The sequence below is a fragment of the Panthera pardus genome, unplaced genomic scaffold, assembly GCF_024362965.1.
Source record: "Panthera pardus isolate Hobbes unplaced genomic scaffold, ASM2436296v1 HiC_scaffold_22, whole genome shotgun sequence".
Lineage (NCBI taxonomy): Eukaryota > Metazoa > Chordata > Mammalia > Carnivora > Felidae > Panthera > Panthera pardus.
This window is the reverse complement of record NW_026526788.1, coordinates 85,725,412-85,753,228: the sequence shown is the minus strand read 5'-3', so window position 1 is coordinate 85,753,228 and position 27,817 is coordinate 85,725,412. Positions and strand designations below refer to the sequence as shown.

The 27,817-nt window shown below is 58.7% G+C and overlaps 3 protein-coding genes across 3 annotated transcripts in view; 1 reads left to right on the top strand and 2 right to left on the bottom strand.

Annotated features, from left to right (window-relative positions):
* The first annotated feature begins 1,084 nt into the window (after window positions 1-1,084).
* On the top strand, window positions 1,085-14,548 carry BNIP3 (BCL2 interacting protein 3). The gene is made up of 6 exons (XM_019432270.2): window positions 1,085-1,340; window positions 9,172-9,322; window positions 9,926-10,010; window positions 11,983-12,089; window positions 12,162-12,311; window positions 13,700-14,548. Exons 1-6 carry the CDS (start codon window positions 1,295-1,297, stop codon window positions 13,743-13,745), a joined length of 585 nt encoding a protein of 194 aa, XP_019287815.1. The 5' UTR covers window positions 1,085-1,294; the 3' UTR covers window positions 13,746-14,548.
* LOC109256721 (uncharacterized) lies at window positions 14,091-19,224 on the bottom strand. The gene is made up of 5 exons (XM_019432268.2): window positions 18,390-19,224; window positions 17,719-18,041; window positions 17,467-17,606; window positions 14,627-14,712; window positions 14,091-14,506 (listed from the first exon to the last, which is right to left on the bottom strand). Exons 1-5 carry the CDS (start codon window positions 18,585-18,587, stop codon window positions 14,255-14,257), a joined length of 999 nt encoding a protein of 332 aa, XP_019287813.2. The 5' UTR covers window positions 18,588-19,224; the 3' UTR covers window positions 14,091-14,254.
* Window positions 19,225-19,343: 119 nt separating this feature from the next.
* Window positions 19,344-27,817, bottom strand: part of PPP2R2D (protein phosphatase 2 regulatory subunit Bdelta) — a 50,818-nt gene continuing 42,344 nt past the window's right edge. Inside the window, exons 8-10 of the mRNA XM_053910056.1 lie at window positions 26,322-26,491; window positions 26,158-26,249; window positions 19,344-20,972 (exon numbers count right to left, since the gene is read on the bottom strand). Of these exons, the coding sequence (XP_053766031.1) occupies window positions 20,693-20,972; window positions 26,158-26,249; window positions 26,322-26,491 (542 nt within the window). The 3' untranslated portion in view covers window positions 19,344-20,692. The remainder of the gene's footprint in view (window positions 20,973-26,157; window positions 26,250-26,321; window positions 26,492-27,817) is intronic.

Sequence of the window (27,817 nt, the reverse complement as noted above, 5' to 3'; positions counted from 1 at the left end):
GAGCAGGGAGCGCCGAGCGCGAGGGCGAGGCGCGCTGGGTGGGGGCCGGGGGCCTCCCGGGACCGGCGGCCGAGCGGGGGCCGCAGCACCACCGGTGCGGGGCGCGAACACGGTGTGAGGGGCTTTGCTATTTGTGTCTCCGTGGGGAGGCTGTCCCGCACTGGCGCTGCTGGGATAGGGACCGCGCGTGGGAAACGCTTGTTGGATAAATGAGAATAGCTAGACCGAAGGGGAAGCCAGAAGGACTTGCGCTCCTCGCAGGAGCACCCTTCTCTAGAAGGGAAATGAAGTCGCAGGGATGGGAGCAGAGGGCTGGGTCCCCCGAGGGCGCTGTAGCTCCCAGGCACGCACGTGTGGCAGAGCCCCAAAGGTGCGGAAGGGAGTGACAGGCCTCACCGTGGACGGGGTGGCTGTGGTGTGCCCTGTGGGGCGCAGACGTGGAGAACCAGGGCCGGGGTCGCCGTCGATGGCTAGGGAGCACTCGGGCTTGCCCTGGTGAGTCCTGAGTCGGGGAGGCAGGGACAGGAAGTGGGGAGGTGATTGATCAGGTGCTGGCCCTTCCGGGTCATCGTTACAGGGGTTGCTGTGCGGCCTCCTGGACCAGTTGCTACAGTTACTGGTTCGACTTCCTAGAAGTGTCACTTGTGGCAGCCTGGCTTTGTGACTGACGGCTCGGGGGAGGGTCGGATGTGGGGGTCTCTGCAGGTGAGGGTCTCTACAGGTGAGGGTCTGGGTGTGGGTGGTCGTTCAGGTGAGGGCGGGCCAGCTCCGCCCCGACGGTGGTGACCAGCGCATCTGCCTTCCCGCAGATCCCTCGGTGGCCGGTCTTAGCAGAGAGGATCGCGGTTCCCCAGCCGGCCCCCCGCCCGCGACCACCACGCAGCGTCAGTCCCGTCCCTCGCCGCGCCTGCGCACGCATGTCCCGGGCCCCCGAACCCCCGCCTCACGCGCGCGCGCCCCGCCCTTCAGTACCCGTTCCGCGCACGCGCGTTGAGCTGCTTAGGCGCGGCCGCAACTCGCCCCGCGCACGCGTCGCACGCGCCGCACGCGTCCCGCGTTCTCGCGCACGCGCAGGCCCCTCCCCGCGGCCAATTGGCGTCGCCGCGGCTTATCCGGCGCTTATCTGTTGTGCGTCCGCCGGCGCGCGTCAGTTGGTCGGGGTCCGGGGTTAAGGCGACGCGCTCTGCTGGGCCTCGCGCACGAGTATCGGTCCCCCGCCCGCTCTCCTCGGAGCGTCCGGCGCCCACCCGGCCCCGACCCCGACTCGCGGTCGCAGCGCCGTCGCTTAGGCGCCATGTCTCAGAGCGGGACTCCCGGACTGCAGGAGGAGAACTTGCAGGGTGAGGCCGTGGGAGCCGGGCACGACCCGCGCCGGGGGCTGGTGGGTGCGGGGCTGGCAGGGCCGGGCGCGGGTTGGGGTAGTTCAGTGGGCGACCGGGGGCTGGCGGGGCTGGGGCGGGGGACTGGCGGGGCCAGGACAGAGGGCAGCAGGGGACGGGCGGCAGGGGACTGGCGGGGAAGGGGCCGGGGGTGGCGGGGGGCTGGCGGGGCCGGGGACTGGCGGGGAAGGAGCCGGGGGTGGTGGGGGGCTGGCGGGGCAGAGGACGGCCGGGGGCTGGCGGGGCCGGGACAGGGGGCTGGCGGGGGATTGGTGGGGCAGGGGCCGGGGGCGGCCGGGGACTGGCGGGGCCTGGACAGGGGCCTGGCGGGGGATTGGTGGGGCCGGGGCGGCCGGGGACTGGCGGGGCCTGGACAGGGGGCTGGCGGGGGATTGGTGGGGCCGGGGGCGGCCGGGGACTGGCGGGGCCTGGACAGGGGGCTGGCGGGGGATTGGTGGGGCAGAGGCCGGGGGCGGCCGGGGACTGGCGGGGCCGGGACAGGGAGCTGGCGGGGGGACTGGCGGGCAGAGGGCGGCCTGGGGCTGGCGGGGCCGGGGACGAGGCCAGGGGTGGCGGGGGACTGGCGGGGCCGGGGATTGGCGGGGCAGGGGCTGGGGGCGGCTCGGGACTGGCGGGGCCGGGACAGGGGGCTGGCGGGGCACTGGCGGGGCAGGGGACAGATTGGATACCCCTAACAAGCCTAAACACCGCTCAGGCGACTGGGAATCCCGCCCTGAAGTCACAGCTCCCTGAGTCCGCATAGCTTGGTAAAGGCGCGTTTTATCACGTATTCCGTACTCCGGCGTTGATTTTAGCGAGCGGATGCCCAAGGTGGTTCTAGTTGGATTGTGGGCTTTAGATTTAAGGCGTTACTAGTTCTGCCCGTGGTGACTGTTGGGACTTACTCGGGAGGCAGGAGAGGACGAAGGGGTTACTGTTGATACAGGGCTCAGGTCCACCGGCCACTCTTCTTAGTGTAAGATAAACAGCTTAATAAATGGTATAAGCATGTAAGTGTTTTTTGTTTTTTAAGTTGGGGTTCCATTTGTACTAGAAGGTTCATTGCAAACCAAAGCTCAGGATTGATTTGTGGGACAAAAAAAAAATCACTGTTCCCGTCCAGCACGCGGGTCCAGACCAGGCAAGTGCTCTGGGGCAGACACGTGCCTCCAGCCTTGCTGGTGTGCCTGTTGTTTCTGGGTCTCCGGACTGTCCTTTTGCATTTTGGGGAGCCAGGGCTCACAGGGTTGCTGGGCATTGCCCACCCACACAGCTAAGTGAAAGGCAGCCTCCAGAGCCGCCTCCTGGGTCTTGCCTCAGTAGAGCTGCGGTGCAGCCCTTGTTCTCTCGGCCCCTGGGGGCCCAGGAGAAACCCGGTGGCCCTGACCTTTGTATTCTCTGAAGCAAAAGTTCACTAATCTGAGTGAGCCTGTAAATAAGCTCTGGGGAGGGCTGTTCAAACCTTCGAGAATGAATGTTTAAGCTTCATTAAGATTGTCGAAATCCTCATGTTCAGAGAAATCTGGTGAGCTAATTCTTGTCCCTTACAACAAACAGGATCTGACTAGGCGAGACTGAGTCTAATACCGCGTGTAACGTGCATTTAAAAACTGCAAGCCATTTTTAAAATCCTGTAATCTCTTTAAAATTTGACATTGACTAGTTCTTTGAAATCGACAAAGGGATTAAGGGTTTAAAGGTTCTCTGTCTTTTCTCCTGTAAGTTATAAATTCTCTGCCTTGGGATCATCCTTTTTCTCATTGTCAAGCTACTTACTTTGCAGCATCGTGTGTCTTTCTTATGGGCCTTGTTCTGAGTGTTCCAAGGGGGCTCAGATCGCCCTCCGTCGACTGACCCCAAAGTGCTGAGTCACTGGCAGTGCAAAATTGCCAGCTTCTGAGTTAAAAGCTTTGTTTTTCTGTTTTGCTTATTCTATAAAAAGATGTTTACACACTGAGTGGAAATTCACGTTTAGGACACTCTTCGGGCGGTTCTCTTGCGTGTACGTGCTGCTGGGCACTCACTATCTGCCGGGTGTGGGTGGGGTCACTCGCGTCACATCACGTGGTGCTGCCCGGCTGCCCTGGGAAATGTGAATCCGGGCACGGCTCCCGTCTGAGGCGGCGCGTGCCCCTCTCGGTTCTGGGCTGATGACCTCTTGTTTCTCTCTGAGCCCGAGCGGAGCCAGCCTCCTTCAGCCCGCCCTACAGACAGCGGCAGCGCTTTCCTTGAGAGCTGATTGGCTGTTCCCTGGTGCCCCCGGTCCATTCTAGTTTCAGCAAGATCCCGATCTGCCTTTCTTTTCCCCACTTAGATGCGCAAGTGCTACCGTGCAGGAGGGCGGTAGGTAGTAGGATGGGAGGCGGTGGCATGGCGGACTTCCCACGAGGACCCCCGAATTCCAGGCCGACTGTTGACGAGTGCATGGGTTTAGTAAGGTGCTCACCAGTTTGCTCTGAGATGCTCCCCCCACTTGCTTCCTGCAGCCAGTCAGACGACGCTGCTGTCACAGCCAGCCCGCTCTGGGCAGAGGCGTCCGAAGAGAAAAATGGGGTTTCTTTGGCATGGAAATTCTAGTAGAATTGTGCAGTTTTTTTTAATAAAAAAAAAAAAAAATTTTTTTTAACGTTTATTTTTGAGACAGAGACAGAGCATGAACAGGGGAGGGTCAGAGAGAGAGGGAGACACAGAATCTGAAACAGGCTCCAGGCTCTGAGCTGTCAGCACAGAGCCCGATGCGGGGCTCGAACCCGCGAACGGCGAGATCATGACCTGGGCCGAAGTCGGACGCTCAACCGACTGAGCCACCCAGGCACCCCAGAATTGTGCAGTTTTGAGAGTGCAGGTTTCAGACGTGTAGGTCCTTGCCCAACTCACAGATGGTCACTGAGAGGCCCAAGGCGGGGCAGAAAATCAGGCAGGTGAGCACAAGTATAGGAAGAGTCAGGCTCCCGGTGAGGTGCCCCGGGGGCTGCTGGGAGCCCGGGGGGACAGTGCAGACAGGATCCTGAGTTATCAGAGTCCTAGGTCAAATCAAGTCTCTCATTCTGCCCACCTAACTTGAGAGGCGTGCATGCATTTATTTACTGTTCTGTTTACTCACAAAAATGGTTGTGCTTAGAGAAGTTTTTAGAACATGCAGTTTTCCCAGGGAGGAAGCCCTCTGAGGAGGGAGCGAGGTCCTCGAGGCTTAGTGGCCGCTCTCCCTCTGAGAGGTGCGCCTTCTCAAACGTCCTTGGTTCTGTTTTCTGTCTGTCCTGCTGTCTCACAGGTTATTAGGACGCCTGCCACCCCCCTGACCAGTCCTTTTCAACCCTGGCTGCCCAAATCCCGTTACAGCTTTTCCAAAATACATCCATGCTGGGGTTCTGCCTCCGCATTCCAGCTCGGAGTTTGCAGAGCGCCAGCGAGGCTTCTGGAGAGTGGGAGAGAACACGGCCTCTCCGTCTCCAGGGCTGAGACCTGCTACCCAGACCAGGGCCGGAGGGAAACGGGATGTGCTGGGGGTTCCCTGTGGGCTGTCACATGGCACAGTGGAGGCAGGAGGTGTGGCTGGCGCTTCATCTCTGGCTTGTTCCGAGGTGTGAGCTGGGCTGTGTCCCCGTTAGTATGGAGCATATGTGGCGGGGAGCGGGGGGCCTGCCTTGGACCAGCAGCACCCCCGTCTGTTTCCTCGTGAGGCCTAACTATGGCTGGTGACTTGGTTTGTTGTTTGTGATTGAGGAAGCTTTCTGAGGTGGTGAAGACACGTTATCCCCATCTTTCCTGCTGGAAAAGATGAGGGACCTTAGCGGGTGCGTGACGTGGGTGGGTGGATAGCAAGCCCGGTTTTCCCTTGCCAGGAAGTGTGCTTCCTGCCCAGTTGCGCAGGTTAATAATAAAACTCTCTTCCTAGTAAATCATTCTTGGAAAACAGCTTTTGGACCCAAAGCTTTTGCTGTAGAGAATCCAGAATGGGATTTTTTTTTTCCCTCGGGATGCTTAGGACTTTTTATGACATGATTTTAAAAAGCATGGGCTGGTCTCATTGGGTCTTGAGTTGATCCTTGTAATGTAACAAAAAAATAGATATACACTTGCATTTAATAGTGTTACATGTCAGTTTTGTCTCAGTTTATTTTTTATTTTTATTATTTTTTAAGATTTTATTTTTAAGTAATCTCTGTACCCAACATGGGGTTTGAACTTGTGACCCCAAGATCAAGCCACACGCTCTTCAGGCTGAGCCAGCCAGGCAGCCCAGTAATACCTGTTTAAGAAAGCATATGTTTGGGGTCTTTTTCCTTGCATCTTGGCACCGAGCTCCAAAAGCCCTTGGGATTTCTTGGGTGACAGTAGTGTATTGAGGAACCCTGTTGGGACACACGGAGTCTGCTAATGAGGTGACTTAGCAGGGACCTAAGTGGCCTTTGCATGGGGGAGTGAGGGGAGAGACAAACCTGAGACGAGAAGGCGGGCTCTCAGTGCCTGCCCCCCTCCGGGGACAGGAGCAGCTGGAGGTTGGTTAGGAAACCTTCATACAACGAGCTTCAGGGAGTTTCACTGGTGCACATGCTGAGGTGCAGGAGCTCCCCCCCCCCCCCCCCCCCGCCCCTGGTCCTTGTACCCTGTCCTCTGTGTGTGTGTGTATGTACTTGGCTGTCCCTGAGTTGTGTCCTTTGTAATAAGCGGGTAAGTAAGGTGTTTTCCTGGGTCCTGTGAGTTGTTCTAGGGAAGGACTGGACCCGGGGCAGGTCTTGTAGGAGTCCCTGCATTTGTCGTCTGCGGGCAGAAGCGTGAGCAGCCTGGATGCCCCGTTTGCAGCCCCTGTCAGCCGCAGGCAGTCTTGTGAGGTGGACCGTGTGGGGCCTCGCTGGCTCCCGGGGGTCACGCTGGAAATGAGTCATCGGACAGCCAGTTGGAGACCCCCCCCCCCCCAACACATTCCAAGTTGGAAGTGACATCATGAAAAGACCCCACACCCCTTAGACTCAGGCACCAGAGCTCTTGGAAACCCGGTCGGCAGCCCAGATGGAAACGTCAGATGTGCGGTCTTGGGATGGGAGGTGTGTAGGATGCTCTGAAGTCACTGTAGCTTCTGCTGACACGTGGTGGCCCGTGGCCTGGGCTCCTGGCTGGACGCTGGCTTGTGCATTCATGATGCGCTCCTGCAGCTGGAGACAGTCACCGGGAAACGTGTGTGACGATCGTGTTAGCAGACTGGGAGGCTGTGAGCTTTGTGGCAGCGTCTTTGATTTGCTTTTTTCCGATGAATGTGACCTGTGGTACAAGCAGCTCACTGAGGGTAGGTTAGGACTCAGAGAGGCCAGCTGGCTGGACGGCTGGCCGTCTGCTGGTGCCTCCGGTCCACCGTCCCCCCGACTGCACGGTGTGGGGCCATGCGGGGCGATGGTCCTCGTGGTGCAGTTAGAGGAGGTAGGACATGGCCCCCGGTGTCTTTCCCGCACGTTGTCTTTTGCAGCCTGCCCCCACCCTGTCCCAGCCCCCGTCCTCCGCGTGCTGCCGGAGCAGCCTTTGACAAGTAGCTGCTGCCTGAGATACACAGACCCGTGACACAGAACAGAGACTGTCGGGCTCGGAAACAGACCCGTGCACATTGCCAGCTTGATCTCTGACAGGAGGCAGCCCGGCAGTGGGGAGCGCGGGCAGCTGAATGTCTGCCCCAGACTGAGCGTGTGCACAGATTGCAGCCGGGCTCAGGAAACCCACGTCTGCACGACAGTCCCCAGGACATAGATCTTCAGGACCTCAAAGTAGGAAGAGATTGAATATTTGGCTGAATTAAGATAAAAAACTTCTATTCGTCAGAACAAGACGTTAGCGCAAGAAGGCAAGCCACAGGGAAGTTACTTGTAACACGTTCAGATAAGAAAGGCTTGTATCTTGAATATTGAACTCTTACAGGCAGAGGAAGAGATTTTTGAACAGCTGATGTAAAAGGATGTCATCCAGGTGGCCAGCGAACGTGAAAATCCGGCCAGTTTCGTTAGAGATGAGAGAAACATGGGCTCCTGGGTGGCTCTGTCAGTTGAACATCGGCTGATGCTTGATTTTGGCTCAGGTCATGATCTCATGATTCGTGAGTTCCGGCCCCACGTTGGCTTCTGTGCCTATGGCGTGGAGCCTGCTGGGGATTCTCTGTCTCCTCCTCTCTGCTTCTCCCCTGCGCGTGCTCGTGCTCCCTCAGAATAAACACTTAAAAAAAAAAAAGCGGGGCGCCCGGGTGGCTCAGTCGAGCGTCCGACTTCAGCTGAGGTCGCCATCTCACGGTCTGTGAGTTCGAGCCCCGTGTCGGGCTCTGTGCTGACGGCTCAGAGAGCCCGCTTCGGATTCTGTGTCTCCCTCTCTCTGCCCCTCCCCTGCTCATGCTCTGTCTCTGTCTCTCGAAAATAAATGTTAAAAAACAGAAATCCGAGAAATGTAAAACCACGTGAGGCGACGCCATCACAGAAGGGCCACCCGGGAAGACTGGCTGCACCAAGCGGGCAGCAGCAGCGGATGCCCTGCTTTCTCGGGAGGCCTGCGCGTTGGCGCAGCTGTGTGTCGGGGCAGGTGTCTCCTGATGAGCCTGATGGCGCACGCGCTCCTCGCCAGCCGTCCGCTCGTAGGTCTGCATCCGATGGACGCGAGAGCGGGGACTCCGTGAGCGATGGGCAGTTCCGGAAGCACCGATGGCTGCCGTCCCCCACCGAACGGGCCACGGATCCGACAGAACCCCCAGCTTGTGGCGCAGCCGCAGCGGCGGGCCCAAGCACGTGCACGTGTCCACCAGCACTCAGCGGCCCCCGCGTCCAGCCCCCAGGTGGTGCCATTGGGCCCTGGCCCGGCGCCCCCCCCCTCAGCCCGCGCCGAGCCCGCCGCTTGCAGTGCGCTCAGGACGTCTGGGGGTCACGTCCCCCGTCGTGGGACGGGCTGGGACTGTTCTCGAGCTCTCCCGCCTGCTTGATTCCCCAGACATGTGCACGTGCACCACCCACAGCCCCTCCCCAGCCCGTCCCTGCCCAGCACGAGGCTGCAGGGTGGACGCCGTGTCCGTGGAGACGCCTCTTCCGACAGGCAGGCTCCCTCTGGGGGTGGGGGCTCCATCTGGTCCTTTGCTCACAGCCCGTGCAGGGGTGTAGATTGGAGTGAGTTTATCCCAGGAACTCAGCCGGTGGGCCCGTGGGAGAGTGAGCCTGGCAGAAGGTAGTGCCTTGCCCTGCAGGCCGTGGCTGCCGGGGGTTATTCGGTGCGGATGGTCCGGTGCTAAGACAGCTCTCTGAAGCCACAAAATCTGGCTAGAAGCAGCTTGGGATGTATGTAACGGATGTCAATTTTTAGTAAGTTTAAGGACGTAGACTTCCTTCCGGTAACAGCTTGGGTGGCTTGAATCCATGAGATGCTTTGCTCTGGTTAATCACGTTTAGTGAGAAATTACCTTCGTTCTAGACACGTTCATCCGGCTTCTCACAGACGGGAGCACAGAGCAGCGGTCAGGAGCCAGTGTCGGGAGGCGTCAGGGCCAGAATGTGCAGCTGGTGTGGAAATAAGCACACGACAGAGTTTAAACCTTCAAAACAATTGAAATCTCTTCAGATGCTGTCGATACCCTTTTCTGAAAACTGAGTCGAAAGCATCCCAGTCGGTGGTCCCTGCTGGCCCAGCAGGTCACCGGACACCTGTGCAGGTGCCACCGGGCGGGTATTTGTAGCTTCAAGGAGACGGCTGCGTGTCCCAAGAGTCAGGGCTGGGAGGGTGGCTGGCTCCACCGTAGGTAGAAAATCCAAGCCGTGTCCTCTTTTGTCTCCGGCAGGCTCCTGGGTGGAATTGCATTTCAGCAATAATGGGAATGGGAGCAGCATTCCAGCCTCTGCTTCTATTTATAACGGCGACCTGGAAAAAATCCTGCTGGACGCCCAGCACGAATCTGGACGGAGTAGCTCCAAGAGTTCTCACTGTGACAGGTGGGTGTAAGTACGCACGCGCATCCGGTGCTGACGGCCCAGCGCTCGAGCGGTCACCGTGGTAAGTGCTGCTTGAACCTGAGCTCGGCGCATGCTCAGGAGCGGCCCTCCCCCTCTCCGTCCCTCCTTGGAGAGGGGGACCCTCGCCCTCTGGCAGGAGGGATGGGGCCTGGTCCGTGGAGGGACCACAGTAAAGGGGGGGGGGGGCGGGGGGCAGATCCCACACCTGGTCCCCCGGCCTCTGCTCCCCGTGGGTCCCGGCTTTGTCATCTGGGTCACCACGAGCTGCTGGGCGTCAGCACTGCCGGTGAGTTGGGGCAGCGTGACCGGTCAGAAACCAAAGCTCAGGTGCTCGCAGGCCTGTAGCAGAGCACCAAGCCACGCAGAGCGAGCCTGCGGGCCGCGTCGGGTCCACCCCCGGGCCTGGCTCCCCGCTGCCTGCGCCGCTCCACTGACGAGGAGGCCGCACGGTCTGGCGCTGGCCTGGTGCCAGCGCTTCCTGTCTGGGGAGGTGGCCCCGGGCCGCCGGGTGCTTCGCTTGTCGGGACGGGAATAACGTGCCCGCCTCGCTCTTCTCCCATTCTCGCGTGCGTCACTACCAAGCCCGCCTCGCTCACAGACTCCGCAAGATACGAACCGAGCTTCGGAGATAGACGCCCACAGCGTGGGAGAAAAGAACAGCTCTCAGGTAGGCCGGAGCGGGCTGCGCACCGGGTGCCGTTTTGACATTTGTATGGTAAGCCTGTCCAGCGGAGCTGAGGAGAGGAGGCTCTGGTGTTCTTAGGGGGTCTCTTGCCTTTTTGTAAAGCCAGGGGTGGGGGCAGCGACAGCCACCACTCGGGCCTCACACCGAGCGGGCCAGAGAAGTGCGGCTCAGGTCACGTAGGGGGCCTCCGCTGCCCTCCCGTGCCGTCCCGAGGACACGCGGGAGGGAGGTGGGTTGTCCTGGGCCTGCAGCCTGGACAGGGGCCTGTGTGGCCAGTGGGAAGGGTGGCTGGGAGCCGGGGAGCGGGTGGCCTTGGCTGTCGGTCGGATGGTGAGCGCGTGTTCCAGTGTCCGCTCTTTGGGAGAGCCCGGCATTATCCACAGAGCCTTTCGGGGCCCCCTACCATCGTGACGCTGACACCCCTTCCTCGATGGATGCTGTAGACCCTTCCAGAAACAGCCTGAGGCCGTGCTGACTGTTGTTGGCATAATTCATGTGAGGAGCACACAGGCCAGTTACTTCAGTCTGAGCTCACTTTTTTAACATTTGCTCAAGTAGTTAATGGGTCTTACTGGCTAGGTGCTTCGGTTGTGTTGTGGGGCTCCGGTCTGAGAGCGTCAGGCCCTCGTGCTGTGGGGCTCCTCCAGTCCCCCCCAACCCCCCACTCCCTCTCCCTGCTGCACCTGCGTATGTTGGAATGCGCAGAAAGTGTTTTTGTTTTTTTCTTTAATGTTTTATCTTCTTTTTGAGAGAGGGAGAGAGACAGCATGAGCGGAGAGGGGGCAGAGAGAGGGAGACACAGAATCCAAAGCGGGCTCCAGGCTCCGAGCTGACAGCACAGAGCCTGACGCAGGACTTGAATTCTCGAACCACGAGATCATGACCTGAGCCGGAGTCGGATGCATAACCGACGGAGCCACCCGGGCGCCCCTCCAGGAAGTGTTTTCTTTGGGTGTTCTCGGTAATTACAAGAACACGAACAATTGACTTCCTTTCCCATGTTTATTTCAAAGTCTCTTGGGAAGCAAGGTCTTGAAGTACCACTGAGTCACTTGATCCTGTGGGGTCTCCCCTCAGGGCCTCCCTCCCACCTAGGCTCTTCCAGGACTGTCCCTGGTCCCCCGGGTATCCTGACGGTGCCCCCAGGCAGCTGGTTTGTTTTGCTGATGCATTCTACAGTATTTCCAAAGTTTTTAGTGGTTTTTCAGATTTTAAAGGAGGAATTACAGGATATACTAAGGTATAGACAGAGGTTTTATTTTTATTTTTTTAAGTTTTATTTATTTTGATGAGAGGGAGCATGCCAGGGAGGGGCTCAGAGAGAGAGAGAGAAAGAGAATCCCAAACAGGCTCCACACTGTCAGCAGGGAGTCCGACTCAGGGCTCAAACTCACGAACCGTGAGATCATGACCTGAGCCAAAATCAAGAGCTGGACGCTTAGCCAACTGAGCCCCCCCAGGTGCCCCAAGTAGAGCTTTTGAAATGCAAAAAAGAAAACTCTCTGTGATCCTGCTCCTTAGTCCCCTGTGATTAGTGTCTCGTCTTACGGATTTTAAGATGTAGCTTGAAATCACAGGCGCAGGTATGTTTTTGGGTTTTTCACTCCCACTGAACACAAAATCGTTCTTTTAAACTTGATCAAGGGGCACTGTGCTGTTTAGAGCTTGTTTCGGGTTTTAGATGGGTTTTTATTTGCTTGTCTCACAACCAGCCCCGTGGTCGGCATCTTTGTGCGGCCCCTTTGTCCTCTGTCCTCACTTCACGTGGCTTCCTTGGGACAGTGTTTGCAGCCTCAGCGTCTGTCCCAGAAGCGAGCCCCCCAACCTGCCGTCCACCCACCACCCGGCCGTGGGCCTCCAAGCCCGGCCTGCGTGACGGCGCGTGTGTGGACGGCGGCATTCCGTGGCGGGGCCGTGAGGGGCTGACCCACTGTTCACGTCGACTCTGTCGCAGTCCGAGGAAGATTATATCGAGAGGAGGAAAGAAGTCGAGAGCATCTTGAAGAAAAACTCCGACTGGATATGGGACTGGTCCAGTCGGCCGGAAAACATCCCCCCCAAGTGAGTGTCCTCGGGGTCGCGGGGTCTCGGTGGACCCGGAGCACGGCCGCTCACTCGCGTGTGTCCCCCCAGGGAGCTCCTCTTCAAGCACCCGAAGCGCACGGCCACGCTCAGCATGAGGAACACGAGCGTGATGAAGAAGGGGGGCATCTTCTCGGCGGAGTTCCTGAAGGTCTTCCTCCCGTCCCTGCTGCTCTCGCACCTGCTGGCCATCGGGCTGGGGTGAGTGAGGCCGTGCGAGGCTGCCCCCGGGGAACCGGGTCCCAGTCAGCTTACGTGACCTGCGTGTGGCCAGGCACGGGACTCGGACCCTGGCCTGAGACCCTGGAGGTGCCCCTGCCTCACCTCCCGGCCCCACCGCGGGGATGGCCCCCCCGACTGAGCCCTGACGGCAGAGGCTTGTCCCGCCCGGTGCTTTCGTGGCGTCTGGCTCGTCAGCACGGACGGCCCCGTGTCGTCCCGGGCTGTGCCTCCCACGCGCAGGCGTGTCGCAGCCTGGCTTGGCAGAGCCAGGGAAACGGGCCTTCGCGCCCCCTGGCATCTGGTGCCGCTTGCCCGGTGCGGTCCCAGCCTCTGTGCAGGTGGGTGGTGGTCTCACGAGCCCGGGCGCGCCTCATTCCGCTGCGGTTGTAGCTTGTGGGACGGTCCGCGTGGTCAAGATGGGCTTCTGATTCAGGCCGGCACCCCCTGGCCGGAGGGCTCGGGTCCGGGGAGAGGGAAACCAGGATGACCCGAGCCGCTGACGCACAGCGCCCTTGGCTTCCTGGGCCCCGTGGACGGGGAACCCGAGCCTCGGGCCCTTCCAAGTTTGGGGGCAGGTGGGAGCTTTCTGGAGGGCCCAGCGGCCGTGGGGGTGGGGGTGGGGCAGAGTTGCCCGCCCCGCCCTCCCTTCTGAGGGTCAGACCCTACTTCCGCCTGGGAAGTGGCTTCCCCAGGGGCCGGAACCCGTCCCCCTCGCTGCCCGGTGCTCGGTCTCCGGCACGGCTGTGTTCTGGCCAGCTTCTCCTGAGTCCAGCTCTGGACTGTTCTCCACAGCTAGCGAGTCAGATGGCCGCTGCTTAAACGCCTGGTTTGGGCCTCCATTTCAGGGCTGATGTCTGCAGCTGGCGCCCAACGGGCAGAGCTTGCTGGCCCTCGGGACTAAGTCCGTCTCTGGTCCACCTGAGGCGGCTCCCCTGAGGACGGGTGGGCTCGCGCCTGAGCTCTCCTCCTGGGCCCGCCAGCCCCTTTATTTCTGCCCCCCTCTCGGTCAGTCCGAGCCTGACCCGCGTGCTCCTCTCCGGGCCCCGCTCTCGCCCCCGGCCCTGGACCGCCTGAGGGCAGCGCTTTGTTGCTCGGGGACGGCCCTGGTGAGGCTGGCGGACGCGAACCCACGGCGAAGCCGCCGGGTCCGCTTCGAGAGAGCATCTCTGCTTGCTTTGTGGCCTCCTCTGTACTTAGAACACAGCTGGATCTCTAAACGCGATTACAAAATACTATGACAAATCACTAAGCGTTTGATAAGGTTGCAGATGCTTCTCACAAAGTTCTTAGGACAAGGTGGCAAATAGGCTGCCCCCGCCAGGCCGTGAGCGGTGCGCCCACCTAACTGCTCGTTGCTCTCTCTGAAGGATCTACATCGGAAGGCGTCTGACCACCTCCACCAGCACCTTCTGATGAAGAATCAGAGCCCGGCTTTTCCCCGCGGCCGGATCGCCGTGGGGGCCGCGGCAGCACCGACGGAGGCCTGTCCCGACCCCAGGAAGCTGCACCACTTGGTTCTGTAAACGCTGCGTTTCCGCCTTTAGTGAGATGAAAGAAAAGACAGAAGAACCAGGCTAACCCGTAATCGTATCCGTGGGATCAGTTAGTGCGCATGTCGTGTTGGTTAACATCTGCTGTAATAATTCGGTAGTAAATTCTCTTTGGATATCATAAGTAAGTAAATAATTTTAACATGCTAGATACGATGTATGTAGTATTCCGGCAGATTATCTGTAACCGATTATTCAGTTAAAATACTTTATATTTGCAAAGAATGAATGTTTATTAAAATGACTACATGAGGGGTTTATCCCAAGTAAATATTGTGGCCTTATATTCACACTATTATAGGAAAGACTACATTCAAGTGGATGCAGGTTGTCTCCTAAAGACATTTAACTCTTTTAACGCAGAGTTCTTTGTCACGCCGTAGAATCCCGGAACAAATGCAGGTTCCGCTGTACTGTTGGGACACGAAGCCGTGCGTCCCTGCGGGGGGGGGACTTCCGTCTGGGTGGCCACCTGGGACACTCGCCTCCTGCCCAGGGCCCCCGTCCGTGCCCTCCTCTCCACTCACTCTGGATTGCTGGATCTAGTCCTCCCCGTGGTGTTGGGGTCTCGTGCGCTCTTAGAATCTGCTCCATCCTGAGCAAACCTGTGTCTACTTCAAAAGACTGGAAATAGAGAAAAAATAAATCTTTGCCAAATCCTTGAGATGACTGTAGTCACGTGGCTTAAAAGTGTTCTAAAAGCTTTGTGGGTGAACCGGGCGTACGTCCCCTTGTCCCCTTTACCTCTCCTACAGCATGGCGGTGGCGGCGGCCTCTCGGACGCACCGTACAGATCCTCCTGTATCTGTTCTGCACCCGTACGCTACGTTCTGTTGTGTTAAAAATAAATAACATTTCGAGTTTTTAAAATTTCCGTTTATATTTAAATGATTACCTCAGGTACAGCAGCTCACAGCCATCTCATTTGCAGAAATTTCTGCTGCTTGAATGGGGTCGGAAACCTTCCTGGTGCTCGCCTTCTGGGAGACAGGTTCGGTCACGTGGAAATGCTCCGGCCGAGCAAACTCCCGTGACAGACAGCAGGGGGTGCCCGTCTGTCAGCAGAAACGGGCTGGTCCCTCTGCCGCTTCTGTTTCAAGCGGCCAATGGCCTGATCCAGGGGGCTGCACTCAGCGTGGCTGAGCGGGGTCCTGTGTCTCCAGGGTCGGTGCCCCTTGAGCACGGTTGAGTCCCCTGTCGCCCTCTGGGTCATCACATGAGCGACCGGGGGCCCTCTGCAAGGCACTTTTGCCCCGCTCTTGGTGGCATTAGCTGAGCCCTGGGCAAATCTGGCTGGAAGCCCCGGAGGGCGGTCAGGAAAGTGCTTTCCCCTGAGTGACACTGGGAATGAGAGCGGGCTTTCTGGAGGCCCCTCCCCAGAGTGTGTGTATTTGCAGGTGTCTCTCTTTTGTCCTTCCTTTCTGGTGTGATAACAGCACACGGTAACAGCTTTTGCTAATAGCCCTTCTTCATTTTACTCGCTGAAGAGTGAGTTTACGCATCTGGGTGACTTAACGTGCTGCAAACAGTCTTGGATCTAAAGAGAGAAACCTGCAGTTGCCACTTTTAAATGAGTTTTCTGGTCCAGACACCTGCAGACTGGGTGGGGCACTTGGGGGCGGGGCGGGGAGGAAATCCATCAGCACCTTGACCACCACCTGCTCGTTGCTGTGACCTATGACCCGTTCTAGGAATCCACCCTGAGGATCACCCTGTAAAAGTCCGTTTCTAGCAGCGTGTCACGGGAGAGGCCCCCCCGCAGAGGGTGCGCCAGCCGTGTGGGCGATCGGCTTGGACACCACACGGGCCCTCCGGCATCGGGCGAGCTGCCCCAGGTGACCCTGTTCAGAGCTGGACCCACTACGGCCCAAACTGCAGGCTGATGAACAAAATAAAGACGTATTGGAAAAAAGAGCGTAACCGATGGTGTGCTGTCATTCGTGCAAAAATGAGCCAAGGAGGCCCCTGCTCCTTATGAAGACACCCGTGACCACACCCGAGGAGCAGGTGGGGGCAGCAGGTATGGGGGGGGGATGGAGGGGAAGGAAGGCACAGGCCTTTGCCGGGACGGACTCAGCACCTCCGCGGTGCCTCGCGAAGCCAAAATCAATCATTGGAAACGTTTCCGAGATAATTCAAAATCGAATGCAAACAAGGAAATGGGACGATTCCTGAGGCCACGCTGGCGGCGGGGCAGGAGCTGCGAAGGAGGAGGACACTGATCCGGAGGAAGAGGGCGGGCCGGAGAGTGAATGGAACTCAAGGTCTAATAGATGCGGGGGAGGCAGGCACATCCTGCGGGGGAGGGGTCTCCCAGCTCCAGCCGCGGGAGGCGGGGCCTCCGTCAGCCCGTCAGCCCGGTGAGCACTGCGAGCTGGCGGTCCGGATCCGGTCCCTCAGGCCACAGGTAAAGTGAGGCTGTGAGGTCATGACCCGAGCTGAACTGAAATGGCCACGGGGTGAAGCACGGCCCGAGGGAGAAGTGGGCTCCGGGGCAGTGGGGTCCGGAACACACACACACACACCGGAGAGTGGGGTCAGGAGCCGGCACAGGCAAAGGACACGGGAGACAAGGTGAAGGAAGTGCCAGTGGCCCAAAGCGGGACAAGAAACAAGCACGGTGGCGCGGTGACGGGCAGGCGCCCTCTTCCACGCCGGCAGCAAACAGGTGGGAGGAAAATACGGGCCTGCGAGTTGCGGGTCCCCGTCAGGCACACGCGGGACCCACAGACGCCGCAGAGTGAGCGTGGGGGGCAGCCCCACTACCCGCCCCCCCTCCGCGGTGGTCGCAGAGACCAAGGCCACGGTGCGTCGTGAAGACGCCTTGCAGCCGGGGTGAACCCCCCCACGGGCCGCCGGCCTGCGAGGTCGGCCGCCAGCGCACCCCGGGGAAAGGGCCGCGCGTCCAGCAGACAGCGCCGGCAGGACTCGCCCCGGGCCGCCGCGGACAACGTGACGCAGGGGGCCTGACTGGCTCTGTGGGTGAAGCCTGCGACTGTCTCAGGGTTGTGAGTTCGAGCCCCACGCCGGGTGTAGAGATGATTTAAAAATAAGATCTTAAATCTCAACAATGGATTTAGGACCTGAAACCAGAAGCCAGACAAAAACAGGCCGTGAGCTCCCTGACATCGGTCTTGGCGACAGGTTTTTGAATTTGACACCATTCGCAAAAGCAACAGAAGCAAAAATAAACCAGTGGGGCTGCACTAAAAACCTTGTGCACACCGACGGGAGCCACCAACATGGAGCAGAAACCAAGTACACGGGAGCCAAGATCTGTGACGCGGAACCGACACTCTAAGTAACACCAGTCGGGTTAGATAGAAAACACGACGGGTTATTTCTCCGAAGACATCCGGGCACGCGAGATGCTCAACGTCACCCCCTGCACATGTGCGAGGCTCCCAGTCTCCGGGCGACGTCTGGGCCCAGGAGCGGAGCCCGCGAGAAGCGTCAGTGGTGCCCCGAGGGTGTCGGTAGAAGGCTGCAGAGCCTAAGAGGTTCATCCGCAGCCTGGGAAGGTCTGTCCCCACCAAGCACACCTGCAGAGCCCGCTCTGAACGGACTGGTCTCCAGTGACTTACCAGACAGTCTGGTTATCAGAGGAATCCCAGGTTTGTTGCTCACGACGTCCTCAACTGCGCGGGGGTCGAGGTCGACAGCAGCGGTCCTAGCCCAGCGCTGGCATCCTGGCGGCTGGCAGGCCCGTGTTCCGGGGACCGTGCTGCACGAAGCAGGACAGGAAGGACAGGCCAAGTGATCCTGGATGGCAGCCACCCAGCCTCCCACCCGCTGGGGCCGCTGCCCACCCTGGACACCGAATGGTGGGACCCCACCTTCGCGCACACCCCAAGTAGAGGGATGCACTGTCGGATGAGGTGCCGACGACTCCAACAGGCCCCGGGCCCAGATGACCCCTCCGCACGTTCTCCTGCCGGGGAGTCCCTTCTCTCAGGGCCACAGCTCCTAGGTCAAGGCCACGCTCGGGTGTGCAAGTTCCCTGTGTGCTGTGCTCACCCGCCATCACCAGCCCCGCAGGGGTGCGGCGTGGGCCCAGGGGCAGTGCGCGCACGCCTGAGCCCGCCACCGGTGACCGCGTGCCACAGGGCGGCCACCTGTCCCCTGCCGCCAGTTCGCAGGGCCCGTGTGCAGCAAGCACCTAGAAAGAAGGGGCCGCCACCATCAGGGTGAGCGCCCACGCGTCATACCCCACTCCTCCCTGAGACAGCCCTGGGTGTGTGTGTGGGGGCGGGGGGCTGCCCCACCCGTACTTGGCCCCGAGCACCAGCCGCGTGGAGACCCCTCACGGGGCACACATACTGCCCTCTCTGCGCCGGACACCGAAGGACCGGGGTCCCGGTCAGGTATCCCACCGGCTCATACGAGACTTTTCCGGACTCCCTCCACTCTCCCGGCAGAGCACCCGAGCCCTGTCCTAATGGAAGTGCGCGTTCCATCCCCGCTCAACATCCCCGACACGATCCCAGGGCCAAGCCCCGCCTCAGACCTGGGTTCCGTGCAGAGCGGCGTCCTCCGGACAACAGACACCTGCTGTCCCTTCTCCTGCAGAGCCAGGGAGCTGCTCACTCGGGGCTCCCACTGCTCTGACCCCGTCCCGGACACTCCCCCGGAGAGGCCGATGGCTGCTGGTCTGTGGACACAGCACACGTTTGGAAGGAAAAAGCCCAGGTGCCAATTCTGACATTCGTCTCGACCCCCTTAAGACTCGCAGACATTTCCTCCTTAAAGCAACGTAGCAACAGAGCCCGGCTCGGCCTGGTCAGAGCGGTCCGCTCGTGCTGACCAGGGATGCTCCGGGGACGGGCCTCTGGCTCGGAGAAGTGGGGCCGCTCAGCTCCTCGGGACAGCAGGTGGAAACGTGGCATTTGTCGTGCTGTCCCGTCACCAGTGCCAGCGATCTGCAGACACATGACAACCAGGCTGAGTCTCACACTGACTTTCAGAAGCTCCATTTCTCACGAATAAAGATTATCCGTCCCGACCCAGGTCACTGGCCTGCGTAGAGCACGAAAACTTCTAGGAAAACAGCAGCACGGGACCCTAAGAATGAAAACAATTCACACAACTGACTTTGCGGAACAGAGACAATTTCTGGATTTGTAAACGAGAAAAGGGGAACGTTTTCGAAAATCCGTATTTCATGAACACAAATGAGCAAAAGAAATGAAGTCTGAAAACTAGGGATTCTGCCTTGTCGGGGGGACAAAAGGCTCACCTGGGACTGCACGTCGAGGAGGAAGCAGTGCAGGGGAGACATGCCCGCCCCCCGAGCGCGCATCCCGCGCAGGTCCCAGCTCCTGAGAGCAAGCGGGGGACCCCGGAGTCGGAGAGGGCGCCACCGGGGGCCGCGCCCCGGCGCGTCCCCTCTGCCGGGTCCCCCGCGACGCAGAGGCTCAATTGCTACTCAATGGGAAAAGCCGTCCGAACACACAGTGCAGACCCAGTTAAACATTTAAAATTTATTAAACTTTTTGGTCAAAATAGTTGAACAAATATGTACAATTCCGTTAGGGCTGCTTCTTTGTGCGAAGGCCCGCAGCGGACGCACACTCGGAGAACCGCGCTCTGGGTCTCAGGCCTGGAACTCGCGCCGCGACGCACAAGTAAGAACTGGCTTAAACTCTCCACTTCCAACCGAACGCGAACTGAAGAGGAGCTGCTACGTTAAATCAGGGTAACGAACAGAACGTTCATTAACAAGACGTTCGCTCTCACGCCCTCAACAGCGGCGTGGGCACCCGGCGCCCCGAGGACGCTGCGGTTTGGGCCCGTGTGTGAAATCCCAGTAAGTTCCAATCCCCCCTCTACAGTTTCTGTCCTGGGAAATCCTGATTTCTGGCATCAAAGATCCTACTTTTAAAATACAGCCAGGTAGCGGTGGCAGCACGTGGGAATCAAAACTGTTCGTTCTGCTGGCTCGAAACGCACCATGAAACTCCGCATGCATAGGGTTTCGGCGCTTTCTAAAGGGACCGCCCCCGGGACTCGTCACATTCCCCGGCTGTGCGCGGGGAGGCTCACTGGACACCGGTGTCGCGGGCACGGCAGCACCGGTCTATCCTCGAATCCTTTCTGAGGGGCTCCCCCAGCCTTACCTGGCGCGTCACCTGGCCGACTTCTACAGAAACGAAAGAAAATGAACGCAAGTTCGGGGCCGGGCAGGGTCCGAGTTTGAGGTACTGCACGTGCCACCGTCCTGCCAGTGAAGGACGAGGGTTCGAAACCGTTCCAAAGCGTAATTCTGCGTAATTCCGTTATATGCAATGAAAGCAAATAAAAAGCCGATACTTGTCTTAGACTTAAAAACACTTCTCAGAATGTGTCACTTTTATTCACTGGCCACACCGGAAGATGTGGCGGCAGACACAGGTGCGTGGGTGAGGAGAGCGGCCGGAGCCTGCTCGCCGAATCCAGCCCTTGGCCGGGCCACCAGGCCTCAGGGGACTGCGGGGGGGTGGAGCGGTCCCCAAGAGTGAAGGGAGAGGGGCGGGGGAGGGGGGCTCGTGGAGAGACTTTTCTCCCGGTGTTAACTTTTTGGTCTATAAACTGGAAAGGAAGGCTCAGACTTAAATAAATACATTTATTGTGAGTAATGGCCTTTATCGAGCACGGCCCGCCGATGCGGCGCCAGGAAGGTTTCGGGCGTGAGCGGCGCCCACGGCTTGCCCCGGAAGGCGGGCAGCCCCTCCAGCCCGCGAGGGGAGCGGGGCCCACACTGCTCCTCACGGAGAGGACGACGGCGTCCCTCCTCTGGGGCAATGGCCGGGCTCAGTCCCCGTGCCGGCCTCCCTAGTTGACCTTGTCCTGGAAGATGTACAGGTTGTTGGTAGCGGCCACGGCGATGATGTTCTCCGCTGGGTGCCAGGCCGTGTGCAGAATCTTCTTGTTGAAGTCCAGACTGTCCACACTGATCTCGTCCTTCTTTCTCTTCCCGCCTGTACACACTTTCCGAGGCTTTAAGCTGGCTCGGGGCTTGCTGTTCTCCCTGGAAGCTTCCAGCGTGACATCCCTCCGTGTATTTCGATCGAACATTCGGAAGAAGTTATTGTAGGAACCAGTCATGATGGCGCTGTGCACAACGAGAGAGAGTAGTGCTGGTCAGGCACGAGGCGCGGATACCTTACCACACGCGGGGGCCCAGCGCCCTGGATGCCCGGCGAGGGTCACCTGCCCTCACCCCTTCCCTACCTGACAAGATCGTTTCAGAAGCAAGATGTGAAAATAGCGGTTGGTAGAGAAAAACAGTGAAAATCGCCTACTGAACTTCACGTACGTAATCATGTCCGCGAAAAGAAATATTACAGAATAAAAAAGGAACAGCCACACTTGATTACAATGATGTGTTCTGTTTGAAGTGAGCTCCTCACCCGGAGTGGGGTTTGAATTCACTACTCGCAGATCAAGAGTCTCACGCTCCTCCGACCGAGCCAGCCAGGCACCCCACGTTACTGCGTTTTTAAGAAGAGAAAAAGAAAAAAAACGCGACACAGCCACCTGTCCCAGCCACGGACAACGGGGTATTTTCAAGTCTCAAACATTTGCACTTTGTCAGTGATACAAAACTGACTTGTGTTCAGTAGACACTAGACCTGTCAGTGTCCCTGCACACACACCTCATCAAAGAATACTTTTTAATTCATTTAATGCCAAGAAGCTAGTTCACGCAAAGCAACTGGCGTACAAAGGGGAAGACCTCGGGGTGAATCTCAGATGCTGCGGCTCTGCCCACATTCTTCTCTCTCCAGGATTAATACCTAAGGCCTCCATGGTCTCTGAAGTCAAAAATGTTCCTGCTATACTGGTAGAAACTGCTGGTCTGTTTTTTAACAAAACTGAGAAAAATGGCTGACAAGCGTTGCCAGGATTTCGCCCGTGGCTTTAGAACGAGCCCTGCTCCAGACGAGGAGGGTGTTCAGACCTCGCCCTGCGGCTCCCGCAGACCCAGCCCGGTCCTCGTGGCTCCCCAGTCTCTTCCGACGACCCCGCGGTCTCCCGGCTCGGGCACGGCTAGCGGCTGACCCCGACACAGGCAAATCCCTCAGTGTCTGCCTCACCTCGTCTAAAACCACACCCGGAAAACAGGACGGCCAGAGAGGGACTCCTTCCACTACCCGTACTCAGCCTGTGCGGTCTAAGCCCAGGAGCACGCGGCGCTCGGGAGAGACCCAGCGCCGCTCAGACCAGGGCGCTCCCCGGGTCAGCCTCGTGTACAAGACCACGTCCAAGGAAGGCTGGGCAGGAAGTGTGCCGACGCGGCCCTTCCGTCCACGCTGCTCAAAGTCAAGCGTGTCTGCCACGATTCCTGGGAACAGAGACCGGGAAGAGCTCTTCAGGAGGATGCGGTTTTGTCCTCGACACGGATGAGAACTGGCGTGCGGCAGAAACGAAAGCAGACCAACTCTGATACAGATTCGGTATTTCTTTAGAATGTCTGACCCACAAGCCTGCAGGGGAGGTGGGTGTGCCCACTACCCAGACCATGTAAGTGACAACCCTCCTGAGCACCTGGACAGATGTCCTCCTGTTCCCCAGGTGGCCGAGTGGACTCAGGGGTAAGTGGCTATGTCCATTTTTGCCAGACAACCTGAGCACAGCCAAGAGGTGTCACGGGACAGCATGGTCTCAGGCAGGGTGCGGGTGCCCCCCCAACGTCACACCATCCCACGGGAGACGCTTCCTGCAAGAAGGCAGGGGAGCGCTGCGAGGGCAGAAGAACAGGTAAACCTTACTGGGAAGCCTCTGAATATTCCCGGGAACCAGTAATTTGAAGGCAGTTTTCAGTATTCCCGATATACCAAGGCATAAAGAAAAATACGACTATCCTTCTACCCATAAGCCACTGCTAACATGGTCAAATCCCACTGTGTACCTCTCTAGACGGACAGATCTCCCACCCGGGGCCCCTGCTGGGAACCGTTACAGAAGAGGAGTAGCGTTCCTGTACGTGTTTCCATTTGGAGTAGTTATGTATTCTTAAAATCAATACCTTCTTGCGTGTTCTAGAGAACACGGAAATCATCAAATCATACGTATTCTTCCACAGTATGCTTTCTTTGCTTACTATCCTTGTGAGATCACCCATGTGATATGTGTAGTTTTAATTCATCGATTTTCACTCGTTTTTAGTGGCAAACGTTACGGACAGACAACAGTTTTCCTGTCCGCTCCCCTGGCGGCGAACACGGGGGCCCCTCAGGGGTCTGCTAGCTCCGGTTTCTGAGCGTGTTTCTTGCCTGCACACGCACCAGGTGCCTGACCCATGTGGGCCGCTGCCAGTCTCAAAAGGAGGGCCGTGGTCAAGGCCATCGGGCTCCGCCCTCAGCCCACCGTTGTAAAGGCTGTGAGAAGGTGTCCTTGTCCCTTCAACGTGCCGACTGCTGAGACCCAGCGCTCTCGTCTTCTTTCCGTTTCTGTCAGTTCCCGCTTGTGAGCTGTCCCTCTCCAACTCTTTCACTGATTCTGGACACTCCGCTCTTGGCTGGTCATATCTGCTTTCGTGGGTTTTCACTGTCGCATTTTGATATAAAACAAGTTTACAACGTTAAAGTGGGTGAAGTTCCTTAAGTTTTTCTTCGCTGTCTCGAAGTCCTTCGGTCTCTTCCACGTGGGTGCTGCTCCTTCACGGCTCTGGCCCCGTCTCTCAGTCACTCCCAGCTCGTGTACTAGACGGCTGAGGGACAGCTGTAACCTGTCCCCACAACACAGACAACCAGCTTACATCAGAGAGCTCAGAGTCAATATTCCTCAGCTTGGCTCACCGGGCCAGGGCTGGCGGTGGCCATGCGCCTGCCTGAGCTCTCAGAGCCGACTTCTGGGGTCACGTCCTTTCCTGGAAGTACACCCCTGAGATCTATCCTAAGCTTCTGGTCAGGGTGAACCGTCCCCCATCTGAATGCGCTTTACTGCACACTGTTCCGAGCGACCGATCGTTTATCTCGGCGGGCAGTGACAGCGGTCACAGGGAAGGACAACACGCTGCGTCACACCATCCCGTGTACCTGCTGTGCTGAGAAGGCCACTCCCAGCCCGACTGTCCCTTCTCCAGGTAGCGCGTCTTTTTTCCCCATGGCTGCTTTTAACCTCTCTCTGCCTGCGGTGCCCTGGGATTTCATAGGACACAGACATGGAATTCTGTGCTTCGTGAACCTGTTCCTCAAGTCTTCGTCTGTTACAGGAAGTTCCTGGCCATCGTCGCATCGGACATCACTTCTCCATAGTTCTCTACTCCTGGGCACGCCTCTAACACGTGTTTCACCGGGTGCCCCTCCCCCAGCCTCCACGCTCGTGCCCTTCTGCAGATCCTACCCCTGGAGCTCCGCGCTGGGCCCCAGACAACGGCTTCTCCTGTTCTCTAACTGCCCGGGATCTCCTACTGAACCCATGGTCATTTTCAACCACTGAGTAGTTCCTTCCCAGAAGTTCCGTTTGCTCCGTTTATAAATCTCTCGGGTCATTTCTAGTGGTTTTGCTCACGGTTCCCTGCTCAGGTTTTGGTTCCTTCCTTCAGTCTGGAAACATTTTCAGCCCTCTTACCTTATACTCTGCAGCTTACAGTTCCAGTGTCTGAATCCGCAGAGGTTCGGTTTTGCTGCTGTTTCGGACTTGTTCACAGTAGCTTTCCTTCACGTACTTGGTAGTTTTTACCTGTACATCTGGGGAAATCTCGAGCCCCGGGTGTACCGGGAGAGGCAATCCACCATGGGTGCGGGGTGCCCCTCCGCGTCTTCGTGGCTGTGCCAAGAATGTGATTCTCGAGTGCTCTCTCCCTGGGCCCCGAGTCTGGGCTCCGCAGCGTCCACGGGCAGGCGGGCTCACCGTTTCCTGAGAAGCCCAGTCACGCTGGATGTGACACCAACCCCACTGCTTGTGCGGCCCGGCCTGGGCCCCTTGTGTCACTCCTGTGCGGCGCGGGGGCCTTGGAAAACTGGTGCCCGCACGGAGCTCACGCTACCCTGCAAGGCCAGGGGTCTGGAGCCCGGAGTCTGCCCTGGGGACTCGTGTCTCCAGCAGCATCCACCAAACACCAAGAGGTGGCGGGTCGGCACGTAAATCGGGTAAACGCCTAGGCCCGAAAAGGTCTGTTCCTCCTGATGCCCAGAGCCCGGCCTGCTACGTAGCACCCAGGCCCTCAGTAGCTTTCCCAGATCAGGCCGCCAGTACACATACTCCACATCCCGTGACGGGGGACAGGCCGATGGTTACAAATCTCAGGGGACTTTTATGCTCAAAGTCTCAGACAGATGTCCCTTGGGACTCTGAACGTAGATGGATGATGCCTTTTCCAGAACCCTCGAGGGTCTCCCCATCACTGTGCACTGTGCGTGGGCCCCAGGCTGTAACTGCACCAGACCTCAGCTGTGAAGACCTGGGTCCTGGGACCGGATGCCCGCGGGCCAGCCCGGCACCCAGGGTTCCCTTGACCTTCTACTTCCAACCCCCGCTTCATGCTGGCTGCCGTGCAGTTTCCTTCGGTCACGTGGGACCGCCCCATCCCAGCACCACAAACGCAACGTGTCGTTCGACAGCAATGACGTGACCCTCGGCACGACTGGCGCCGTCCTCTCTGACGAACCGGCACAAGACACATTCCCGAGGCACCAGAACTACCACACTGCGGAGGCCACCAGGCCCTGCCGCCGGAGCACCGCCACCAGTGAGCCGGGAGGGCGCTCCCCGCTGCTCTCCCGCAGGAAAGGCCACTGGAATGCGGCCGGTCACATGCTCAGGGGGAAACCACCGCCCCAGTCCCTTCCGTCACAGTCCTCTCGGCAGCAGGACATGAGACGTTACTTTAAAAGCATTTAAAAAACAGCCCAAAAGAACCTTAGTACCACAGGTACTGTAAGCACCACAAGCATGGGGAGAACTTCCTCCTGAGCACCTTCTCTCCACGGAAACCGTCTGGTGGGGGCAGCAGGCTGGGGTTGGAGGGGGGAGGCACCTGGGTGGCTCGGTCCATTAAGCATCCGACTCCAGCTTTCGGTTCAGATCACGATCTCAGGGTTTGTGGGATCGAGCCCCGCGTCGGGCTCTGTGCTGACAGTGCGGAGGCTGCCTGGGACTCTCTCTCTCTCTCTGCCCCTCCCCCGTGTGTGCGCATGCTCGCGCTCGCTCACTCTCAAAACAAAACATTAAATAAATAAAAAACTGTCGAGAGCCTGAAAACCAGCCTTTAAAGCACGGCTCGGCACAACCGGCCCCCCACCCCCCGCCGAAGCCCCCTGCCTCCCGTGCGGGCCTGCCCGCGGCCTCACCTGTCTGAGCCGCCCCAGCAGCACTCGAACTTGTCGAAGATGCAGTCGTTCTCGTACAGAGAGCACAGCTTGCTGCGCAGGTACTCGTGCACCTTAACGAAACCACAGGAAGGTTAGACGGCGCCGCGGGCAGACGTGGCGCCGTCCCGGTGCGGCGGTCTCACCTGGTGGGTCTCGACGGGCCGGCTCTCCATGTTGAGGTCCCACACCTTCACCGACAGGTAGTCTCGGGTCATCATGTACCGGCCGCTGTGACTGAACCTCACGTCGGAGATGGAGGAGATGATTTCGGAGAAGAAGGACCTGCTGCTGGGATCTTCGGGTTCTTCAAAAACTGGAAAACACAACGTGTTCGGCTTCTGTTTAAAAGCCAGAGGACGAACCATGCTCTGGGCTCCAGGCCCTTCCCGGGGACCCCAGAGGGGGGCACAGCCCGCATGCCACTCAAGCTCCTGACCTTTCCAGTCTGTGAGTTTTCTGGCCTTCACCTTCTGTGCTTCAGAGACTTCGAGGAGGTGGCCCGGGGCCAGTCACTGACAGGGGACAGCATCAGAAACCCCCCGATCCCGCCCAGACCCGGGAGCAGCACGCCCACGGCTGAGGCCCAGGGCTGCGGCCTGGGGAATCCGCCCCCGACATGCCGGCGTGGGCTGCGGTCAAGAACCGCCATGCTAACCACAGGTCGCGACCACAGACACCCGGGTGCCCAAGCAGCCCTGTCCCGTGTCACAGGAAGACAGAGGTGGCGCCGCCTGGGCACACTGGGTCCAGACTGTAACCTCCGGATGGTCCCACCCGCCAAAGCCCGTGTCAGTCTCTGCTGTCTGGGAGCCAAGTTCCATTAACGAGACCCAATTACTTTCAGAAAGATTCCAGATGCTTCCTCGGCAGACATTCCTTTCTCCTACAGGTTTTGCGGTTTCAGCAGAAACTCAACAGCCCCCGACCTGCGCTGCCACAGCGGCCCCAGAGGCTCCGTGAGCCCCCCAGTCCCCCAGGGTGCCATCACACCCTCGGCTCAGGAAGCTTCGAGTGAGGGTCTCTGCACTTCACTTTAAGCCGCTTTAGCCTTTTTTTTCCTTTTTAAACGTGGGAACCTGTATGTTTCTTGGCTCTGCACGTGGAATGAATTTTAAGCAAGCTAGCTACTGGCAATGCCGAGTGTCTCCTCAAAGAAACTGCCGACAAGAACTACTCCTGGCATCTTTGCAAAATGGTCTCTTCAAGAATATCATGGTGAGGGGCGCCTGGCTGGCTCAGTCGGTAACAGTGTGCGACTCTTGATCTTGGGGTTATGAGTTCAAGTCCCACATTAGGTCTAGAGATCACTTAAATAAATTAAAAAAAGAAAAAAAGACTATTAATCTTGAGAGACACAGGTCAACATCATACGAAGCTGACTCTTCACTGCAGGACTCCTATAAAGAGGACGGAATTCTTGAAAACACACCTTAGCCTCAGAAAAACGAGAATAAGGCAAAAAGGTTCCCGTGAACCAGTCGGCAAGCACATCTGACGTGAGGCGCTGCTGTGTGGCCGTGCTCGGCAGGGGAGCCACCGCAAACAGAACGGTCAATGGACTGACTCCACCGAAGGAGAGCGCGTCCCAGGACACGGGAATCGAGACGCCCTCGCGGGCTCCGGGGACGCGCCGGCAGAG

What these genes read in the sequence shown, in the direction of transcription:
- LOC109256721 (XM_019432268.2), bottom strand. Translation starts at nt 18,587, where the DNA reads ATGTCAGAATTGGCACCTGGGCTTTTTCCTTCCAAACGTGTGCTGTGT. An exon ending in TACTTGGGGTGTGCGCGAAG is followed by an intron (nt 17,607 to 17,718) that starts GTGGGGTCCCAC and finishes TGCTTCGTGCAG; the next exon opens with CACGGTCCCCGGAACACGGG. An exon ending in TCTGATAACCAGACTGTCTG is followed by an intron (nt 14,713 to 17,466) that starts GTAAGTCACTGG and finishes TTAACACAACAG; the next exon opens with AACGTAGCGTACGGGTGCAG.
- BNIP3 (XM_019432270.2), top strand. Translation starts at nt 1,295, where the DNA reads ATGTCTCAGAGCGGGACTCCCGGACTGCAGGAGGAGAACTTGCAGG. An exon ending in GCAGGAGGAGAACTTGCAGG is followed by an intron (nt 1,341 to 9,171) that starts GTGAGGCCGTGG and finishes TGTCTCCGGCAG; the next exon opens with GCTCCTGGGTGGAATTGCAT. An exon ending in CCGGAAAACATCCCCCCCAA is followed by an intron (nt 12,090 to 12,161) that starts GTGAGTGTCCTC and finishes GTGTCCCCCCAG; the next exon opens with GGAGCTCCTCTTCAAGCACC.